The sequence below is a fragment of the Trematomus bernacchii genome, unplaced genomic scaffold, assembly GCF_902827165.1.
Source record: "Trematomus bernacchii unplaced genomic scaffold, fTreBer1.1, whole genome shotgun sequence".
Classification (NCBI taxonomy): Eukaryota; Metazoa; Chordata; class Actinopteri; order Perciformes; family Nototheniidae; genus Trematomus; species Trematomus bernacchii.
In genome coordinates, this window is record NW_022987558.1 from 928,901 (window position 1) to 950,737 (window position 21,837).

General features: G+C 43.9%; 2 protein-coding genes across 3 annotated transcripts in view; one reads left to right on the top strand and one right to left on the bottom strand.

Moving 5' to 3' along the window:
- Nucleotides 1-388: 388 nt before the first annotated feature.
- Nucleotides 389-9,771, top strand: znf526 (zinc finger protein 526). Of its 2 annotated transcripts, none has more exons than XM_034123957.1 (8): nucleotides 389-764; nucleotides 1,402-1,842; nucleotides 2,925-3,103; nucleotides 4,458-4,553; nucleotides 4,635-5,395; nucleotides 5,527-5,695; nucleotides 5,788-7,338; nucleotides 9,188-9,771. In XM_034123957.1, exons 2-8 carry the CDS (start codon nucleotides 1,545-1,547, stop codon nucleotides 9,359-9,361), a joined length of 3,228 nt encoding a protein of 1,075 aa, XP_033979848.1. In that variant the 5' UTR covers nucleotides 389-764; nucleotides 1,402-1,544; the 3' UTR covers nucleotides 9,362-9,771. The 2 variants fall into 2 exon arrangements, with proteins under 2 accessions (XP_033979848.1, XP_033979847.1); XM_034123956.1 differs by having other exon boundaries at nucleotides 389-709.
- Nucleotides 9,772-12,193: 2,422 nt separating this feature from the next.
- Nucleotides 12,194-21,837, bottom strand: part of cicb (capicua transcriptional repressor b) — a 36,429-nt gene continuing 26,785 nt past the window's right edge. Inside the window, 7 exon segments of the mRNA XM_034123906.1 lie at nucleotides 12,194-14,138; nucleotides 15,679-15,810; nucleotides 16,109-16,243; nucleotides 18,229-18,389; nucleotides 18,961-19,115; nucleotides 19,382-19,731; nucleotides 20,407-20,961. Of these exon segments, the coding sequence (XP_033979797.1) occupies nucleotides 13,849-14,138; nucleotides 15,679-15,810; nucleotides 16,109-16,243; nucleotides 18,229-18,389; nucleotides 18,961-19,115; nucleotides 19,382-19,731; nucleotides 20,407-20,961 (1,778 nt within the window). The 3' untranslated portion in view covers nucleotides 12,194-13,848.

The following is a 21,837-nucleotide window of genomic DNA, read 5'->3' on the forward strand; positions in this document are numbered from 1 at the left end:
TTTAGTTTATTTCTTACGATTTTAGTGTGTACTTTGAATGAACATTTTCTAAATAGTTAGTGTAATAAGGGTAGGTGTAATAAGCTGAGGCTTCAGCCTATACTTTTAGGTCAGTGTTAATTTGCTTAGGGTTGTCACTATTTTAAAAATAATTTCTTAAATGTTAGTTGTTTTTATTTAATTTGTTGTGTTTAGGTAACTAAACTAAACTAAGTTTGAGTAAGAATGATTCTGAAAAAGGCCGGCATCCATCAACTGCAGTAAACCGAGAGAAAACTTTCCTCTGACCAAAAACTACAATGCCCAGCAGTAAAACTCGTTTATGATCGACAGTCAGCCCATCCAATCACAGACTCGGACATTTTGAGACTACCGCATTGGGCGGGACTTCGTATCACAAGAATGGAGTCGATCGGCGGGCAAACGCTTCATTTCACGCATTGAAATGACATTTTCCCACGGACATGTTTCATATTGAATTATTTCCAAGCCATACATGGTAACACGGGACTAACAGAACGGGCGTACGCTTTGTGTGACCGAAGAGGGGTGAACACACGAGGGCTCGTCCAACGAGAGTAAATGAGAGCTAAAGGGAAAGAAGGGCCCGCCGTCGCAGCCGTTGAGCTTCGGGGAAAAGTGGGTAGCGCCGCCTGACGGACCGCCGAACCGGGGAGCCGCCGTCAGGAAACCGCGGTGCCGAAAACAGGTCTGCATTATCGGAGGGAGCGCCGCCAACAGCTCTCCATATGCCATGGCACACTGTAAAGAATGATATGAATCACATTTGGAAGAAAAATCAGACAATGACTTGCAAGTTGTTAATGAGTGGCGCTCGTGTTGTTAGCATTAGAGGGCCAACGGCTATCTGGCTAACGAGTGCGATGTTTTTTCGCGGGGTTATTTAAAAATTATGAATGTAAACACTGTTGGGTCTTTTCATTGTACATACTAATAACACATGTATCGTTGAGAGTAACAGTGTTATCATGTAGGCTATTACTCGTTCGATGGCTGGTTCATAACTGCTACTTTAGTATTGTTGCTTATCATTGGTGTAAAGTAACTAAGTACATTTACTCAAGTACTGTACTAAAGTATACTTTTGAGGTACTTGTACTTATCTTGAGTATTTGCATTTTATGTTACACTTTACTTCTACTCCACCAAAACTCAGAGGTTAATATTGTACTTTCACTCCACTACAGTTACTTTTCAGATATAGATAAATGAGAAACAATATGATCAACACTTAAATACGACTTTAGCTACACATGCTACCCAGCAGTAAATTAAGTACTTTACATGAGTTCCACCTTTACCAGCAATACATCAAGTACAAGATCTGATTACTTTTTCACCCTCCGTTGCTTTAACATTGTAATGTTTTGTTTACCACAGATTTGCACCTACACTGGCCTTCTTGATGACACATGTAGTCTTAATTCATTGGACACAGCGGAGAAATTCCACATCAAGACGTCATCTTTCATCAAACCCTTGACACCAACATTAGACACACATTAATACACATAAACACCAGCATGGAGGAGCAGCAGGAGGAGACGGAGTATGTGGAGCACCAGTACATGTGCAGCGAGTGCCACGAGCTCTTCAACACCCTGGAGGATGTGCTGATCCACCAGCAGATCCACACGGGCCAAGAAGGTGATGGAGAAGGAGAGGGAGGGGAGGTCATGCACTTCGAGGGCGTCCCAGAGCTGGGGCAGACCCAGCAGTACCAGTGTCTGGAGTGTGGGGCCCTGCTGGTGAACCCAGAGGAGCTGCTGCAGCACCAGGAGATGCACATGAGGGAGGCGGGGATGGAGGTGGAGCACCAAGGTGAGAGGTCTGATTGTGTGTATTTTGAGCAATCATTAAAACGTGGATTTTGTCCAGACATTGGTTGGGATATTTTCTATTCTATTATATGTATTTATAATTGCACCATTAGGTTCTCGAAATATTTTTTTATTTTGTATTCTTTAATTAGAAGACAGTTGAGGACATTTCACCAGTTGCAATGAAATATACTTGCAGTTACAGGGAGTAGTAGACATCTGCAATAAGGGAACAGTATACTTTGAAACCCACCGCTTCTCATTGTCCTGATGTGCATCTTATACAATGTTAGGTTCTCGAGCTATTTCATTTAATTGAGCACTGTTTGTATGTTGCATTGTTGGAGGAGTATATATATTTTTTTAAGATTTTCATTTCCAACAACGACGCTGTAGATAGATAGATAGATAGGTAGATGGATGGATAGATAGATAGGTAGATGGATGGATAGATAGGTAGGCAGGCAGGTAGATTGATAGATAGACAGACAGACAGATAGGTAGGTAGGTAGGTAGATAGATAGATAGATAGGTAGGTTGATAGGTAGGTAGATGGATAGATAGATAGATAGATAGATAGGTAGACAGATAGATAGGTAGGTAGATAGATAGATAGATAGGTAGGTAGACAGATGGATAGATAGGTAGGTAGGTAGATAGATAGATAGATAGATAGACAGATAGATAGATGGACAGACAGATAGATAGATGGATAGATGGATGGGTAGATAGATAGATAGATAAATAAATAAGTACTTTATTGATCCCAATTTGGGAAATGTTTGCGTTGCAGCAGCATAAAAAACACAAGGCAATGTACATAAGAAAAATTAAGACACAAGAAATAAACAGTCCAAAATATTTCAGAAATAACATTACAAATTAAAAAAGTTAAATTAAAAGTAGCAGTTGTGCATATGACAATAAAGTCTTTGAATTTTGAATCTGCATTGCCGATGCATGATGCAACATATAAAGAGACGAGCAAACAGTAGCATAAGTACAATATATTAAAGGTGAAGTGACAGTTAGCATAATAGTGAGACACAACACTAACTGTCAGTGTGTATGACTGTCTTTCAGAGCTGTGTGAGGTTTTGGAGACAGAGGAAGGGTCGGAGGGTCAGATGTCGGGGCCCGTTCAGTACCAGTGTCTGGACTGTCTGGCTCTCTTTGACTCCCCAGACACTTGGCTGGAGCATCGGAGGACGCACAGCAGGAGCAGCACGCACAGCAACACGCAGAGCAACACAGAGATCGTGGTGAGGAGAATTATTTAACTTATGAATCAGAGTTCTCGTTAGAATATTTTTTTGCCGGTCAAAATGTCCGTTAAAGTTGAAATCTTCCGGACAAAATTAGAAAAGTGCCGGTCAAAGGTCTTCTTTGTTATTTATTGAGCCTTAAAACAAATGGATATGATTCGATATTAAACAAACTAATTATAGTAGATTAACTACATTATTCAAAAGTGTACAGTAACTTACAATAACACGGGAATAATAAACGGAGCGCTCTCTCTCTCTCCTGACAGCCCGCCAGTAATCATGCATCTAGTAATGAGTGACCCGACAGTAAAACTAAACATATCTATAACTAGTTTGTTCATTTGGGTGAGACCTTTCGAGTTTGAGAGTGCATTCAAAGTGCTTCAAAGTGAAACATTTATCTCAACGAGTCTCTTACTTTGTGTTGGCCAGCACAGATTGGTCAGATCTCTGTAATTCTAGAAAATACTAGTTTGAGTGGTTGTTACGCAAACACCACAGTCCTCGGCTTCAAGCATTTTTAGAGAATCAAAACACATGAATCAGAGTGCCTGGATGATAGAATAACACTCAAGCTTCACTTAACCTGTTGAGCCCCACGGCCCTGCGGGGGCTTCTTAACATTTAACAACCTATGAATGTGTCATACCCACTTAACGGTAAGAAACTCAGCTAAGCGACGATACGAACCATTTTTACCGAAACAAAACACAACTCTTAACGCCAAGCGTCTGAATGAGCCCTGAGCGGAAAAAATGCTAACGCACTTAGCACAGAACTCACGGTAGAAATACTTTATTACTTATCGGATCTGCACATAAAGATATTAGCTAGTAAACTGAGATTCCACAGATTCTAGAAATATAAGTATCATCACTGAAAAACAGGCTCGGGCTTAACAGGTTAATAGAATGCACTACATTGATTGAATATAAAATGGTTCCCGATTGTCCTTTTTAAAATCATTGAAAGCTTGTGAATATAAAGAAGAAAATATCAAGGCCTTGAATGTTTTTGAAAATAGACCAAAACAGACACATGGATCGTTGAAAGTGCTTACATATATATATTTTGTGCAAGACTAAAAACAAATATTGTAATGTTTTTTACGAACGTTGATCATTTTAAAATACTTTTACACTGTCTTCATGTCCCTGCAATAGCTTGATTGTTTTCTACAAGAGCTGTCTCAAAAAATTCTCAACCATAATTCACTTTGATGCGATTGTCAAACTTTGCTGTTTTTAGTTCCTAAATGTAGGAAAATTAAGCAGAAAGACTTTGAATTTGAGGTTTAAGAAGCTGTGGGAACCCAAAAATGTAATAATCTGTGTATTTTTGGCAACAGGAGTATGTGCTGCAGGAGGACGGCACCATCACTCCTCTGAACAACGTGCAGAACTACGTGCTGAGTGAGCAGCAGGCGGGGGAGATCCTGGCGCAGGTACCTGGGGAATGTTAACAGAAAGCCACAGGGGAATTAAATCAGAAAGCGGTTTGAAGTTCATTTCTGTGTGTTTCCCAGGTTCTCGCTCAGCAGCAGCTGCAACAGCAGACACGTCAGTCTGTCTTCAAACCTGCGGCCCCCTCCCGCTCCACCCTGTTGCCCCCGGTGACGGCGGCCCCCGGCTCTGCCACCATGCACCTGCAGATCCTCACCGCTCAGGCTCTGGCAGATAACTCCTCCTCGTCGCCTAGCCAGCGCCGCTCCAAGCTGCCCCCCCTGCTGCCTGCGCTGGGCCGGGGGTCATCGGGGGTCCTGGAGAACGGGGTGCAGAGACTGGAGTTAAGGTTGGCCCCCAGCGTGAGGGAGGAGCAGCAGGCCACAGAGGTGCTGGTCATCCACCCGTATGAGTGCTCAGAATGCTCCCTTCTCTTCCAGACGCCGGAGGACTTCCTCCAGCACCAGGGGGAGCACTTCCTGTGTCAGGACAAAGAGAGCGGGGAGCCAGGCGTCATGAGCGGCTTCGAGGAGGTGCGGGGGAGGGAGGAGGCGACGGAGAAGGTGGAGGACATTAGGATCAGAGTGGCAGAGAAGAAAGCCGCAGTCTGGACCAAGCCCCAACAGTGTGAACTCTGCAGCCGCACGTTCACCTCCGTGAACAGGCTGGCGGCTCACAGGCGCGTGCACGAGCAGGGCACGCACGAGTGCCCCGAGTGCGGCAAGGTGTTCAAGAAGGCCACCTCCATGCAGACACACATGCGCACACACTCGGGCGTGGCCAGGTATCTGTGTGTGGACTGTGGCACCGGCTTCACCACTGAGATGACTCTGATCATGCACAGGTAAGATATATCTACTGATCTCTACCATGGATCAAGGCTGTACTGAAGTGCTTGAATCTTAAAAGCTTTATTCTTAAAACCGTATATATTTAATCACTTCTGTTTTATCTTTTCCTCCCGGTGTCTTGCAGGAAGTCCCACATTGCAGACCCCCTCCACAAGTGTCAGTTCTGCAACAAAACCTTCACCAACATGACCAAGTACCTCTACCACCGCAGAACCCACCTCAACCGCGACTCCGCCCTCACACCAGCCCCCATTCACCGCAATTCAGCTGACACACCAGCCCCTACCTCCACGGTAGTAACATAAGCAGACGCCCCTCCAAATTAGTTCACAACCTCAGAGTAACAACAGCATTTCATTTTACTTATGCTTGTTATTTTCTGTAGGTCTTGGCTCCAAGAAGAGTGTCTCTCTCTACCCTCGCCATCCTACAGAGGGCGAGAGAGAAGAACTCTCACACTACTGAGCTGAAGATCAACATACTGACTTCTCACAAGGAGGAAGAGATGGGTACACCTGGACAAGATCCAGAACTGACAGGAGGGGAAGGGGAGCAGCAGGGGGAAGACATTGAAATGGAGGTGTCTGCCCCACCTGAAGGCACCACCATCGAGCCCCAGCAGGAGAAGTCTGTCACTAACTCTGCCCCCATGGGTGACACCGGAGGAGGCGTCAAAGCTATTGTCTCTCCACCTGCCTCATCAGACAAAACCTCTTTCTCCTGTCGTACTTGCTCCAAGACCTTCCCCTCCCAGCTGCAGCTCGTTCACCATCGCCGCAAGACCCACGTCACCGAGCGCAGCTTCATGTGTGGCATCTGCGGAAAGACTTTTAAGAAGCAGATCCATGTGCGCAACCACATCCGCACCCACACCGGGGAGCGGCCCTTCCAGTGCTCCGACTGCGGGAAAACATTCTCGTCTCTCGCCAACCTCACCAGGCACACACTCATCCACTCGGGCGTGCGTCCGTACCGCTGCGACGTCTGCCACCGCTCCTTCTCCCAGTCGTCCAACCTCCGTCAGCACAGCCTGCTGCACTCCAGCGCCGCCACGCTCTGCTGCCCCGACTGCCCCGCCACCTTCCGCTGGCCCACTAAGTTAGCGGCTCATCGCTACACCCAACACCAGGGGTCTCCGGCGCCTTTCCCGTGTCCCCACTGCGAGGCCGGCTTCCTGACCCGGAGACAGAGAGAGGGACACTTTCTGGAGCTGCACCCCACCCTGGTGCAGCCCGGTACGGGAACAGAAGAGGACAACGAAACAGAAGCAGTGGCGGGGAAAGATCTGAGCTCAAAGCCCTCCACCTCAGCAGAGACAGAATCAGGGGATTCAAGCGGTCTCTCGCGTGGGGGTTTAGACTGTAATATTTGTGGGAAGAAGCTCAATTCTCCCGCCAACCTGCGACTCCACAGACTGAGTCACTTCTCTTTGGGCCCCGGGCGAACGCGCTGCGCCACAGGGAAGAGAACCAAAGCCCACCAGTGTCCCATCTGTGGAAAACTGTTCGTGTCTTCCTCTGGAGTCGCACTTCACCAGAGGGTCCACACCGGGGAGCGGCCCTTCCCCTGCCAAGAGTGCGGCAAGCGCTTCCGTCAGAACACACACCTGCGGGAGCACCTGCGCACACACTCGGGCGAGCGTCCGTTCCGCTGTGAGGTGTGTGGGAAGGGCTTCATCCAGAGCATGCACCTGGCGGAGCACCGGCGCACACACACGGGCGAGCGGCCGCACGTCTGCCCGCTGTGTGGCAAAGCCTTCAAGACCTTCTCCAACCTGAGGAACCACAAGAAGACGCACGCCCGGCAGCAGAGGCTGGACGAAGCGGCCGTCACCATGGAGACCAGCTCTGCTGTGGCCGTGGTCGACCCGGCGACGGTGGAGCTGGCTAACGGGCAGCCGCAGATCATCCAGATACAGACCTCAGATCTGCAGCAGGTCAGAATGAACATCCTACTCTTAAATCTCTGGAAAAAAAGCCATTTAGTTTTATCTGGTTAACCATTAAAGGAGTAGCTATCCCACAAAATTACTATTTGTATAGGTTTCTGGAAAAAGGCCTCAGAGGTTTAAGAAGAATACCAAAACTGGCTATTTTAAAGCTCCTGTCTTTTAAACTCGATCAGTACATTCAAATGTTATCCTCATTTATCCAGTCATACGCTCACTTCTTCTTGAACATCCTACTCTCAAATCTCTGACAAAAACATAAAACTTTCATCAGAAAAGCACGTCATTAGCTACCATATGGGCCAAGTTTAGTTCTATTAAAGCACATGTGTCAAACTCGAGGCCCGGGGTGGATTTCATTTCGGCCCGCAGGATAATTTTAAATTACTATTAGATCTGGCACGCCGGTATATTGCACGCACACCTTCACTCAATCCTGAGGGTCTCCTCAGCTCAGAGCCTGACCCCAAACATTGATGAACTTGCACCCAAGATGAGATGCCAAGTATCTGGCTTGAACTAGCATCACAGAGCAGCAAACTGAGTTTAACAACAGGGCATGTTTGTATGTTTTCACTTTGTATTGCTGAGAAACCTTTCTAGCAGGCCTCCAAGGTGAAAGGAGAATTCTAAAACCGGCTATTTTAAAGCTCCTGTTATTCAAACTCGTTCAGTACATTCAAAACGTTATCCTCATTTATCCAGTCACATGCTCACTTCTTCCCAAAAGAGCTCGGATTATACTGCACGAGTTGTGAGTTAGTAAACAGGTGTATTGATGAAGTGTTGCTGTTGTTAAACAAGCCCCCATTCATAAAGACTTGTTCTCTTTTTTGTATTCTTTGTTTAAAGATAACACAGAGTAATGAATATACAATTTCCCTATTTTGTGGGTGAGCAAAATGTAACATTTAAAATGAGTAACAGGATGAAACTGAATCAGCACCTTTAAATATCTGCATACTTGACTTACAGACGGCTTTAGTTATGCATAGAGCAAAAAACAGAATACTGCCAGAAAATATACAAAACTAATTTGTTTTAATTTCAGAGGATCATAGGAGGAAATGAAATGTTAAGCATCAGTTTGCACGCACTACTTTAAAGCAGATGAGTGTCTCTTGGCGTGAAGAAGTGGAATTCTTTGCCGAATGATTTAAAGGGCTGTAAGAACATGTGTTCTGGTTTTATGTTCCAGTATTTGTAAGCAACTGAGAGTGAAAGAATATTGCTTTATTTTATTTGTTTGTAAGAAGGGGCAGGTAAAATAAATGTTCTTCTCCCTGCTCCTTTCCACCATGCGCTTTAAAAAAACAACTAGGATAAGTGTACATGTTTTGTTTTAAAATAACTGCCATGTGTGGAATAAACAAATCAATCAATAAAACTTCCTGCTGCAGGGTTTTTACGGTCATTAAAAACCTGGAAAGGTCATGGAAATGTAACTAAAGTTGCATGAAATATAATTTATATTTGATCTAATCGACGAAATAGTAATACTATAATGATAATAAATACTGTATCGTATAGTAAGGAAACGTAAAATGGCATTTAACTGACGAGGTATTTTGCTGGTGAGAGATTTTAGTTGCTTTAGCCTGTAGAAGCTAGTATGCCTACTATTTGATTTGTTTTAGATAGGCACAACATGTTTCAGACCTTATTTTCCAGTTCCATGTTCAAATAAACCATTTTCAGTCGTAGTGAGAAAGAGTAATTTTTTTGGTCATGGAAAATTAGGTAAAGGTCATGGAGAAGTCAGTGGTGGAAAAAGTGTATGAACCCTGCTGCTGTCAGTTGAACTGATTCTGCTTCTGCTTCTGCTTCCTCCTCTCAGACGCAGGGCACTCCGACCATCATGTGTAACGAGTTCGGGGAGACCATCGCCATCATCGAGACGAGCGAGGGGGGGCCGCTGCCACTGGAGCAGGCGCTGGAGATCTATCACAGCGCTCTGGAGAACGGCCTGGCCATGGACACGGTCTCTGTGGACGCACTGCAGCTCCTCTGAGGACAAAGACACACTTTGCTCACTGAGTTCAGTCTGAAGTCTGACTCTAACGAAGACTAAGTGAGGGGTTCAGCTTCCACTTCAGACTCACTGGAACCACATGATTGAGTACTGCAGGATAAGCTATAACATGTCAGAATTGATGTTAAGTTAAGTTAAGCAAACAGACCAAAGTAATTAATCTTCCACTTTTTATAAGACTATGTGAGGGATCAGTCTTGATGTTATGGAAATTAAAGATATGGCAATCGTTATGAATAGCACCAATGTTTGTGCCTCATGAAATTTGTATGATTCATTTTTATCATTAATGTATGAAACGGGATGTGATTTTTCTTCTGTTAAAAGGTTTGACGTGCTGTTGTGTATATAAGTGAAATCAATAAATGTTTTTTCATGATGATTTGAAACCCTGGAGCTCATTCAACACAGCCATGTTTTAAAGTTGACATATCTAACGTTAACCAAGCCCCCAGGAAGTGCGCCGGACTCTGTGCCCAATATTCGTAGTGTCCAAACGGCGGTACTGCAATTTCCGTATCAGTCCGTGACGTCACCCGGCCCAAAACAACTTTTTCCCATTGACTAACATTGGGAAAGAGACGTCTGTAAATCGGTGGATACATTTTTTTTAACTAAATAAACTACCCAGTATGAACTATTTTATAGCCCTTATTAGAATCATTCGGTCCTTAAAGTTGTAAAATGCACTAAAAGCCGAATCTATATTTATTTTCTCCATTCATTCTACTGAGCCGAGAGTGGGAGCTCGGGGGGCGGGGCTTAAGGGGCGCATGCTCTGTGAATGCACATACGGGTTCTTCTCAAGCCCCCAGGAAGTGCGCCGGACTCAGAGGAAAATATTCGTTGTGGCCAAACGGCGGTGCTACACTTCTGTATCAGTCGCTGGGCCCGGAAAGACTTTTTCCCATTGACTAACATCGGGAAAGAGACGTCTGTAAATCGTTGGATAATTTTTTTTAAACTAAATAAACTACCCAGTATGAACATTTGTATAGCTCTTGTTAAAAACATCCGGTCCTCAAGTAGTAAAATGTGCTAATAACGTTATTCTGAGAGTTATTTGCCTCTGCATTATGAACGTGCATCTAACCCACGGGACTGCCGCCCGGCACGTTCATGTGACGTGTTCAGTATTACCTGAGTTTAACCTTTACCCATGGATGCACAATAAGAACGGATTATATGATTATATGAATACTTTCGTGACGTTTCACTCTCTCAAAGGTTGGGCCACTTTGTCTTCATGCGCCAATGAGCAGCTCTCATAGGAAAGAACGAGACCCCGCCTCCCACGCTGTATCCAGTTCTAATTATACATCCATGACGTCAACTAGTAGAGATGATGTGAGCTTCACTTCATGAGCCTGTTACAGTTAAAGGGACAGAATACAAAGTTAAAAAATACATGTTTTCCTAATGCCTTTAGTTTATAACCATCACAACACACAAAAGAAAGACCTACATGAAACTGCTCACAACACAGCGGTGGATTATCTTAAGTAACAGGGTCAATATTTCTCTTTCCTTGGCCAGTGAGCGCCAAGAGTGTTTTACTTCCTTTATATTTGAGAAAAGGCACACATGTTAGATAAAAGGCAGGGAAGACATCCATATAATAGCAAGAAATGGTTATAAGACTACGTATCGGCTTACATTTTTGATATTATGTTTATTTTTGGTTTAAAAGGCTTCATGAAATTACAATGTTGGGCTTTCTGATCCTACCTGACTGTTCTAGCTGTTCGATTTGCCTTAACCTACTGAGCCATTATTTTAACATGACTGAGAATTATTTATCAAAAGTGAATGTTGTGAAAGCATGAATAGTGAACCCTTCAATAATGCTGCAATATCCATTCATATTATTTGATTTTGAAATATTTTGATGTGTGATTTTTCTCCATCTGACAAACCTTAAAGGTCACCTATCATGCTATTTTCAGATATATAAAAATATATAAAAAACATGTCTATTAAGTGTTTTGCTCAAAATACCAAACAGATCACCCATTCTAGCCATGCCTCATATCCCTCTATTTCACTTCCTGTTTCAAAATTGCTGATTTTGGGTATAAAGCTTTACAAAAAAAGGAGGGGTCTGAGCTCATGCGGGACCCGGCAGCTACTGTCTAAACTAAATACTGCCGTGATGAAACGCCATATCATGGATTATCAAGGATTATTTCTGAAACAGTATGGAGCTCAAAGGCTTTCTCTCTTGGCGGTTATACCACAAGGTGAGTTCCTTTTTATTTCCTGCTTCTTCACACACATGGTCTCCAGTACAGGTTAGCTCTGAGTGTTAGCGATGCTAATGTAAACACCGACCATATTACGTCCAAAACAGTCGGGCATTGTTTCTGATAGCAACGTTTCTGATAGGGCCGTGGGTCCACATTTCAGATATTACGTCATATCGGACGCAAATCTGGATCAGCTCCGTTGTAGCCCCGTTTTTAGAGATTTGGGTACGGAGGAAAAGAGAGAGGGTTTTATTTTCTGACGCTGCGTGAGTTCCCCGACACACCGGGGACACATATTTATGTATAAAAGACATAAAAAAAGTGCATTTTGCATGATAGGTCCCCTTTAAGCTTTTCCCCACCAACGCTAGCACAGAATAACTGATTGATAAAGAGCCCTACAGATCAGAGGAATTATGTAAGTGTTTGATTTTGCGGTGATATATTCCTTTAAAAAAAAAAAATGCTGGACAATAAACGTTGCCTTTGTCGAGAACATACTCGACCCCTGATTGTATCTCTGCTAAAGTAAAACCCGTTCTCCACATTGCCAGCGATAAAACACTTTCATTGAACACCTATTTTTATTTGCATACTGAAAGATACAGATACAAACTTAAATTATTCATATAAATTCCTCTCCTGTATACTGGAACTGCAAAACAACGAGTAGAACACAAAAACATTAATAGCCATATTTATTATTTGTTTTTTTTTCCATTTCATGTGTTTCACCTTGGGTAATGCGTTTCTTAAAAGTCAATGACAGATTTTTCCTTATCAATAATATAACGAGTCTACTGACTCTACAGTAATTATTTACAACACACCAAGTCTTGTACAAAGACACAACCAGTAGATCCCACCGCTCTCTTTGATTCATCACCCTCCCTCTCTTCCTCCAGTTTCCTCTCCGCCCGTCTTAAAAAGGTCTGGAGAGAGCAATAAAGTGACAAAAGGAGGAAGGAGGGAAGGAAAGGGCTGGAGGAAGGAGATGTACAAGTCTTGAGGCTATAGATCAAACTTAGAGAGGCTAAAAACATACCGTTATTATGTTTGAAAGAATTTTTAAAAAACGTTATTCCTCTTTGAAATGCACATTTAAAAAAGAAACTGGTTGCTGAGGCGAGAGGCCGGCGAAGGGAAGACTACGGAGGAGGAAGTGTGCAGCAGCTTCTCTCACCTGCCTCCAAAATTATAAAAACAAATACAAGAAATCTTATAAAGGAAACGTCAGAACCAAGGACCGGGTCACTGCAATGATATAAAGAGTAATAATAATAATAATAACCATAGGGATAGTACAACAGCAAACTGAATATGACAATGTTAAATACAAATTATTTTAAAAAAGTGAATAAAACTGCTTGGCAATAGAGGATTAAGGCCGTGTCAGACCTTTAGGACTCAGAGCCAGGATGTGCCGTTGACTCCCACCTCCTTCCTTCAGAGAGGCACAGGATGCTCCGCCCGGTGCCACGTGCTGCCGCAAGAAGGGAGGACTCGGACACACAGGAAATTGCAGGAATGATGGCACATGAGTTTCAGTCAATTTGTTTCAGTCCCTCCGGTTCGACCTCCCCTGAAGGTCTGCAATAAAAAGGAGATCTCTCTCCAGGTCCGCGGTGATGTTTCTCAATCAAATAGTTTCCGGCTGTTGAGGGCCCAGCCCCCTGATGTCAGCAGGAACCAAAACACACACGCTAACAGTTCATCTAACACACACGTTGTTCCTCAAGCAGATACTCACTGCTCTTTTTTAAAAACAAATATCAAAACATAATGTCCGTGTTTTAAAACTGCTGACTTTTAACCGTTTCAGAGCGGGGGTAAGAGGGTCTCACAACGGTCCTTCGTTCACTGGCAACGTTCTCAAAAGGTGGTTAATACAGAGTGCTGAGTCAAGTGTGGGAATTAAGAGTTTGTAGGATGCGTGTGCGTGTGTGTGTGCGTGCGTGCGTGCGTGCGTGTGTGTGTGCGTGTGTGTGTGCGTGTGTGTGTGTGTGTGCGTGCTTTTGTGCCAGTTCCCTCTTTTGGTATAGGACACATTACCCAAAAACAAAAGGCTGAACATTGCATACAAACATCTCAGAGAAAGGAATAATGATCAGACCAGAGGAGGGTGGGATTTAAAAGAATAAAAAATTATAAAAAGCATGTGGGGGGGGGGGAATGTGTGACGTCAGCGGTCACTGATTGGTCTAATCTGTCAGCAATCCCTCATCTTGAAAAGTCGTGTGAATCCCGAGGGTCCTCAGGGCTCCCCTCCGCCCCCCCCTCCATGTCGTCGTCCTGCAGGTCCCCGCCCCCCCGCAGAGAGCCCTCCCCTGCCTGGGAGCCCGAGGGGCCGGGCATGGAGCACAGAGAGTCGGGGATCCCTAACGCGGAGACGTCGGAGGGCGCGGCCGTCTGCATGATCTTCTGCCGCACCTCCCGGATCTTCAGCTGCAGACACACCTTGGTGGGGAAAATGTCCGAGTATCGAGTCTGGAAGGCTGCGGTGGCCTGAGCTGGAAACACCAGAACAAAAAGAAAAACAACGTGAGTCAGGGTCTCCAAGTGGGAACTTATTCTTAATTAGGATCCACATTAGCACTAGCATAGATGAGAGTAACACCTACGTCACTCCTGGGCGAAAATTACGGCCCGCCCACTTTAGGGGGAAAACAACACTGTCATTTGAATGGCGGTCAATACAAATTCTGAAGTTTTTGCCAATCCGATCAGAAATTTAAGAAAACCGTGGATTTGTGGATCTTCAAAGAGCCCGGTTACGATGGCCAGACAGGCAAACAATTACATTCAATCATTTGAAATCGACGATCGGTCTCGATATATGGTTAAATTCAAATCAGCAGGCGAGGCTGTCATTTCTCCAGCTGTTACTCTCATGAGCGAGGCGGAAAATAATAGTTGTATCATGCCAACAAGCTGCTGTGTCGTTTATTGATCCTCAAACATTAAAACAAATCCAGAGGTCAGTGTTTCTGTACTTCCTCTAAGAACAAAGGACAGTAAAAGTAGAGCTCTGTGGCTTCAGGCTCGATCGCCATTCAAATGACAGCGCTGGTTTCCCCCAAAAGTGGGCGGGGCCGTAAAGTGACGATGTTACTCATCTATGGACATCGATCGCCTACTGCTATATTTAACCACATATCGAGCCCGATCGTCGATTTCAAATGATTTAATGTAATTGTTTGGCTGTCTGGCCATCGTAATCGGGCTCTTTGAAGATCCACAAATCCACGGTTTTCTTAAATTTCTGATCGGATTGGCAAAAACTTCAGAATTTGTATTGACCGCCATTCAAATGACAGCTTTGTTTTCCCCCAAAAGTGGGCGGAGCCGTACTTTTTGCCCAGAAGTGACGCATGTGTTACTCATCTATGAGCATTGGCTATTCTTCCTGGGGTCCTCACACACACAAAACATACATAAAACCAAATTACAGTGCTATATGAAGTGTAAACTCAAATGGTTTGAACTCATTGTGGAAATGCTTGTAGATAAGAGAAAAACACGGAGAGTTACTGACTAATGTTACACACACACACTGTTCACAACTTAGGGACTTTCTCAGTAGATGTAGTGACTTTTCAAAACAACTACAATTTTAGCAACTTTATAGGAAAACTAAGAAAAAAGCAAGAAAGGTGATCAATATTTGATATTGTAGATCATTCCCATGCATGCTGCTCAGAGTAATAATGGCTCCTGTCCTCCTGCACTGTGATTGGTCAGAAGGTGTGAGGCAGGCAGGACGATGCCGCAGAAGTTATAATAACATTTATACACAAATAAATGAAAAAATGGTGTATTACAAAAGTGTTTGTGCATGCTGTCCATTATAGTGAGAAGAGAAAAGAAACAAAATTGGCCAAAAACGGAATCAGCAGGTTGATTGACGAAGAAAATGTTAGTTCTAGTAGAAATACCGCTTGTTGTGTGTGTGTGTGTGTGTGTGTGTGTGTGCGTGTGTGTGTGCGTGTGCGTGCGCGTGCGCGTGCGTGTGCGTGTGCGTGTGTGTCTCTCTCTCTCTCTCTCTCTCACCTGATGGGAAGAAGCCCTGCTCCTGGAACAGCTGCATCACCAGCGCTCTCCTCTGGTCCAGAGTTCTCCTCAGGGACGAGTACGGCACCTTGTCAAACTCCATGTCTGTCAGGATGTCTTCTCCGTCTGTGGCTGAGGGAGGGAGGGAGGGAGGGACAGACAGGGTGGGGGGGTTCAGTCAACAGGAAACTATTTACTATGATAAACATCTTTGTTTATGTCATAAGCATAAACATCATTCAAACAAAAAAGATAAAACATTACAAAGAAAGTCAATTGAAAACACAGAAACAGGGCGCCCAACCTACACAGCTATTCATATATATGTACTTCCATCTATCAATACACTACCTATCCAGCACTCAGAGTGAGGATATCAGAACACAATGACCCTAAATGAAGCACATGTGGACTCTTCTCTGTGCGTCACCTGCTCTGTCGAAGGTGAAGATGTCTCCTTCACACTTGGCGGCGCTTTTGGGCGTGTTCGGCTCGGAGCTGCAGCTCGAGCGCCGCCGGCTCTTTCTCTTCGGAGAGACTTGCTCATCAGTGGCTGAGTCCAGGTCTACAAGCAGAGAGAAGAAACACACTTTAAATCACATCGATGTATTTATCAGGGTTCATCACAAATAAATCTGTAAGGAGCATCGTGTAAGTCAATTCAAACTAGTAGTTCTAACTTATCAATTCATACATTTGTTTTCCAAATGATTGCACATGTATGACAGTCGGTGCAACAATGTTCCTTTCTTTATAGGAAACTACGACTAAAGTTATTTGATCTTTTTATCCATTTTCATGGCACTGGGTTACTGTGACTCTAGAGAAAAAGATAACCAATACGTGGTTTAAAAAATGTCAAATAATAGAATCGCAAATAAACATGTCTATGAAGTGTTTTGCTCAAAATACCAAACAGATCACCCATTCTAGCCATGCCTCATATCCCTCTATTTCACTTCCTGTTTCAAAAGTGCTGATTTTGGGTATAAAGCTTTTAAAAAATTGATCAAAAAGAGGGGCGGAGCTTATGCCTGCTCATGCGGGAGATTCTACCGGCAGCTACTGTCTAAACTAAATACTGCGGTGATGAAACGCCATATCATGGATTATCAAGGATTATTTCTGAAACAGTATGGAGCTCAAAGGCTTTCTCTCTTGGCGGTTATACCACAAGGTGAGTTCCTTTTTATTTCCTGCTTCTTCACACACATGCTCTCCAGTACAGGTTAGCTCTGAGTGTTAGCGATGCTAATGTAAACACCGACCATATTACGTCCAAAACAGTCGGGCATTGTTTCTGATAGCAACGTTTCTGATAGTGCCGTGGGTCCACATTTCAGATATTACGTCATATCGGACGCAAATCTGGATCAGCTCCGTTGTAGCCCCGTTTTTAGAGATTTGGGTACGGAGGAAAAGAGAGAGGGTTTTATTTGCTGACGCTGCGTGAGTTCCCCGACACACCGGGGACACCTAGTTATGTATAAAAGACATCAAAAAGTGCATTTTGCATGATAGGTCCCCTTTAAGTGAAAAGAGCAGAATAACTATCACTGGTTGAATATAGAAACTATATCATAATCAGGACCTCAGCGGCAACACAGCTTGGAAGAAATAAAAATGTTTTTAGACTATACTAATTGGATTAGATTAGATTCAAATGGTATTGTCATTACATAGTACAGGTACTACTAACGAAACGTCTTCCCTGCATTTGACCAATCCTAGTGTTAGGAGCATGGATGTATAATAAGAACTGGATACAGCGTGGGAGGTGGGGTCTCGTTCATTCCTATGAGAGCTGCTCATTGGCGCATGAAGACAAAATGGCCCAACTTTTGAGAGCGAAACGTCACGAAAGTATTCATATAATCATATAATCCGTTCTTATTGTGCATCCATGGGTAAAGGTAAAACTCATGTAGTACTGAACACGTCACATGAACGTGCCGGGCGGCAGTCCCGTGGGTTAGATCCGCGTTCATAATGCAGAGGCAAATAACTCTCAGAATAACGTTATTAGCACATTTTACAACTTGAGGACCGAATGTTTTTAATAAGAGCTATACAAATGTTCATACTGGGTAGTTTATTTAGTTTAAAAAAAATTATCCAACGATTTACAGACGTCTCTTTCCCGATGTTAGTCAATGGGAAAAAGTCTTTCCGGGCCCAGCGACTGATACAGAAGTGTAGTACCGCCGTTTGGCCACAACGAATATTTTCCTCAGAGTCCGGCGCACTTCTTGGGGGCTTGATTAGGAGCAGTGGGCTGCCATTATGTACGGAATATAGACTATATTGACATAAATGTTCAAATCTGATTACTTAGACAAAAATGACAAAAATTCTCAGACAATTATGTAATATAAACTTCACTATAAAAAGAGAATGACTTTCACTCAGTATGATCAAATCTAACTTGGACATTTGACTACAACAAGACTAACTAAGACACAAATTGCTGACAAAATCCACCCTACTCTGCAGCTATCCTCCAATGTTCAGTATAACAAAGTGTAATGTCTTCAGAGTGAGATGACAGACCTGTGGAGTTCTTCCTCTTGCGCCGGTAGCTGCCCAGGATGGCGCGGGGCGAGGTGGCGAGGCTCTGCAGGGTGGGGGAGGGTAACACCTCCTCAGGACGAAACTCCGGCAGCTCCGCAAAGCGCTCCTCGAAGTAAACCTCCGACAGCACCCTGCCAGACCAACACACACACACACACACACACAGTATATACACACCGTCCACAGACACCCACTCATAAGACTGCTAAACACCTGAACTTTTGAAAGAACATCCATAGCATCTGGTCGAAACTTATATATATCAATATTCCAATGACATAGTATATTGTTGTAACTTCTTATTGAAGGCAGTGAAAACATTTGTTTATTTGCTTCCTGACAGAAGTTAAGGGTAAAATGTTTCACAGGAAATGCTTTTATTTTGAAGTGCAGGTATGTGTCCTGCTCTTACTCCTTCCAGTCATGATTTGGAAATGAATACGAGTATGTCGAGTGCATTTCCCGTCTTCTACCGTTCTTGTTGGAAACTGTGACATTAATCAAAAGTAAACACGTTCACTTTGGACAAGACTCATCCGAAGCTTCTATTACACAACATATATAGACTATTCTGCACTATTTCTATTATATTCTATTTGATTTACTGTGACCTAAGATGTTCATTGTCACACTGTAGCTATGCTCACATGACATCAAAGCCTCGAGTCGTCTGCAGACCTACACGAGAGATTCTTAAAGGTGGTAACTCACTTGTCCACAGAGTCAAAGGTCTTCTTGAGGGGTGGAGGGCGCATTTTGACTTTCTTGGGTGTCGGACTCTCTTTCTCAGTGGGTGGGGGGGGCGGAGGGGGTTCAGAGGCGGGAGGAGGCGCAGGTGAGGAGGGGAGAGACTCCTTCCATCCACCCTGCAGGGAAGATAAGATAGGATAAGAGAGGAGGAGAGGAGAGGAGATGAGGAGGAGAGGAGAGGAGATGAGGGGAGAGGAAATGAGATGAGATGAGAGGAGACGAGAGGAGAGGAGAGGAGATGAGGAGATGAGATTAATCTAAATCAAACATTTAGTAGGATTACACATACAAGGAATCTGCTTTGGTCTATGATGGTGCATACATAAATACAGTTTCCCCTCATTATGTCCGGGCCTACAGCCAGTGTGTGATGCTCTCTCACCTCTTTGTTTGTGCTCTCTCTGTGCCGTGTGTCGGGGGGGTCTGCAGCCCCCTCCTGGGGTCTTTCTGAGGCGGGGGGCTCCTCCGCAGGATGTGTCGATGGAGACGCCGTCTGCCCCGGCAGCTCAGCGTCAAACGAGAAGCGACTAGAGGCGGCAGCAGCAGCTTCTCTCTCCCTCTCTTTCTCCCGCTCCCTCTCTCTCCCCCTCTCCCTGTCTTTCTCCCTCTCTCTCTCCTTCCCCCGGCCCCCTCCCTCGTAGCTGCCCACGGGGATGTTCGCCACCGTCGCCTTCACCTTCTGAGGGGTCCTGACAGAGAGCTGTATTAGTTTGGGTGTTCCCGGTGCACTGCCTGTAAAAACACAAACAATTACTAACATGTAAATCAGATTAAAAAAAAACAGTGGTGGAAAGTGAAGTACCTTAACTTAAATACTTTACTTAAGTCCAATTTTGAGGTACTTTCACAGTACGCCATTTAATACTCTACGCCACTACATTTATTTGACCGTTTTAGTTACTTTATAGATTCAGATTATAAGACAATGCAAATCAACTAATACGTTAATAATGACATATCATTATAGGTTAAAACATCCAGCAGCAGAATACAAATTATCCAAAATTAGCTTTACTAGCTGTGATATTCAATAATAATAATTAACATCATAATATGTAATATATATGAATCTGATATTTAGCTAAATAAGCACTTGTACTTTTGGTGCTTTTACTTAAGTAAGATATTGATTGCGAACTTTTACTTGTAACAATTCAATTTGGTCTCGCTAATTTTACTTCAAAGATCTTAGTTCTTCCACCTCTGGTAGAAACATTACATGCAACATTTCATTTTAAGCTACTTTATACTTCAATATTGTACTTTTTACTCCACTACAATTATGTGTATTATATATGATTCTGAAACAGCTAACATTTTGAATCCAGGATTGTTGTACTTGTGAAAGAGTATTTCTACGATGTCGTCTTGCTACTTTAACTTAAGAAGCATCATGTGCAGTCGTACCCGGTGTTTGGCTCTGAAGAGGAGGACTGCAGGATCTCACAGCTGAGCCACTGGGGGGGGCCGCTGAGCTGCTGGAGGTCTGCCTCTCCGCATGTCTGTCTGAATGCATCAGCATCTCTGAGTGTCTGTCAGCCTGTCTGTCAGCCTGTCTGTCTGCCTGTCTGTCTGCCTGTCTGTCTGCCTGTCTGTCTGCCTGTCTGTCTGCCTGTCTGTCTGCCTGTCTGTCTGCCTGTCTGTCTGCCTGTCTGTCTGCCTGTCTGTCTGCAGGTCTGTCTGCAGGTCTGTCTGCAGGCAGGTGTCTGTCTGGATGTTGGTGTGTGTGCGTGACAGTGCCGGGGGATGCTGTGTGTTTGGACAGGATGTGAGGGGAAGCACTGGAGACCGAGTAGACCATGCTGGAGGGCACGGCTGTCATGGAGACCATCCCTGTTGCCATGGTGACGTTTGGGGAAGGAGGAGGGTAGATGGCGGTGACTATCTGGGCCCCGGAGCCCGAGACAGGGGCCGAGGTGCAGGGCTGAGGAGACTGAGAGGGGGCCAGGAGCGGAGGCTGACCTGGAGGAAGAGACAGGAGACCAGGAAGAAAAACTCATATTTAATGTTGTGTAAAACTCAGTGATAATTCACAACATTTTCACATCAATAAATGTCCAAATTGTTGCTTTTTCCCCCGATTTATAAAACAATTTAGGGATTAAGTCCGTCCTGCAGTCCTGATATGACTCTGTTAAAGTGATTTGAACAAGTCCTTGTCCTAGTTTCACATCGTCGTCATACTGAAACCCACATGAATATCCACCAAAGGTTTAGTCAAAACACGTTTGTATGTGTATATAATCAGGAGTCATATGTGGTTGTTGTAGTTTTGTATTATATATATATATATATATATATATATATATATAAGTATTGTAGTCTGCATTAAAACCTCATTTGTAAATATTCTAGGGGAAATGTATGTTTCTAGAACAGGGATGGGCAACTTTGATGGTGGTGGGGGCCACATCATTTATGTACTGGCCACCAGGGGGCCGCAGATTCACTTGGAACACACACACACACAAATTCCATGTGTTGTATGTAATTATTAACAAATATACTAAATCTGACATCTTCATTGACTTTTTACAATCTTTCAGGGAACATCCTGTAATAAGCTCACTAAAACAATATCAGTTCACAGAAATGTTATTTAATTTTTACAAGTGGCATGTTTGTTTTGAACAGGTTATTTAACAGTGGAATAAAACTATTTGAAACTAAGATGAACCATTAAGATGACCTGAACATGAAGTCATGAACACTAACCCAGACATTAGTTGTCTAACTTGAACCTAAGACACTTATAGCCTGTCTCTGCTGACGCACAATAAGGGGAATGTCAACACAGACACCTGTCAACCCGCACCCTGCTGTTCCTCAGCGCCGCTC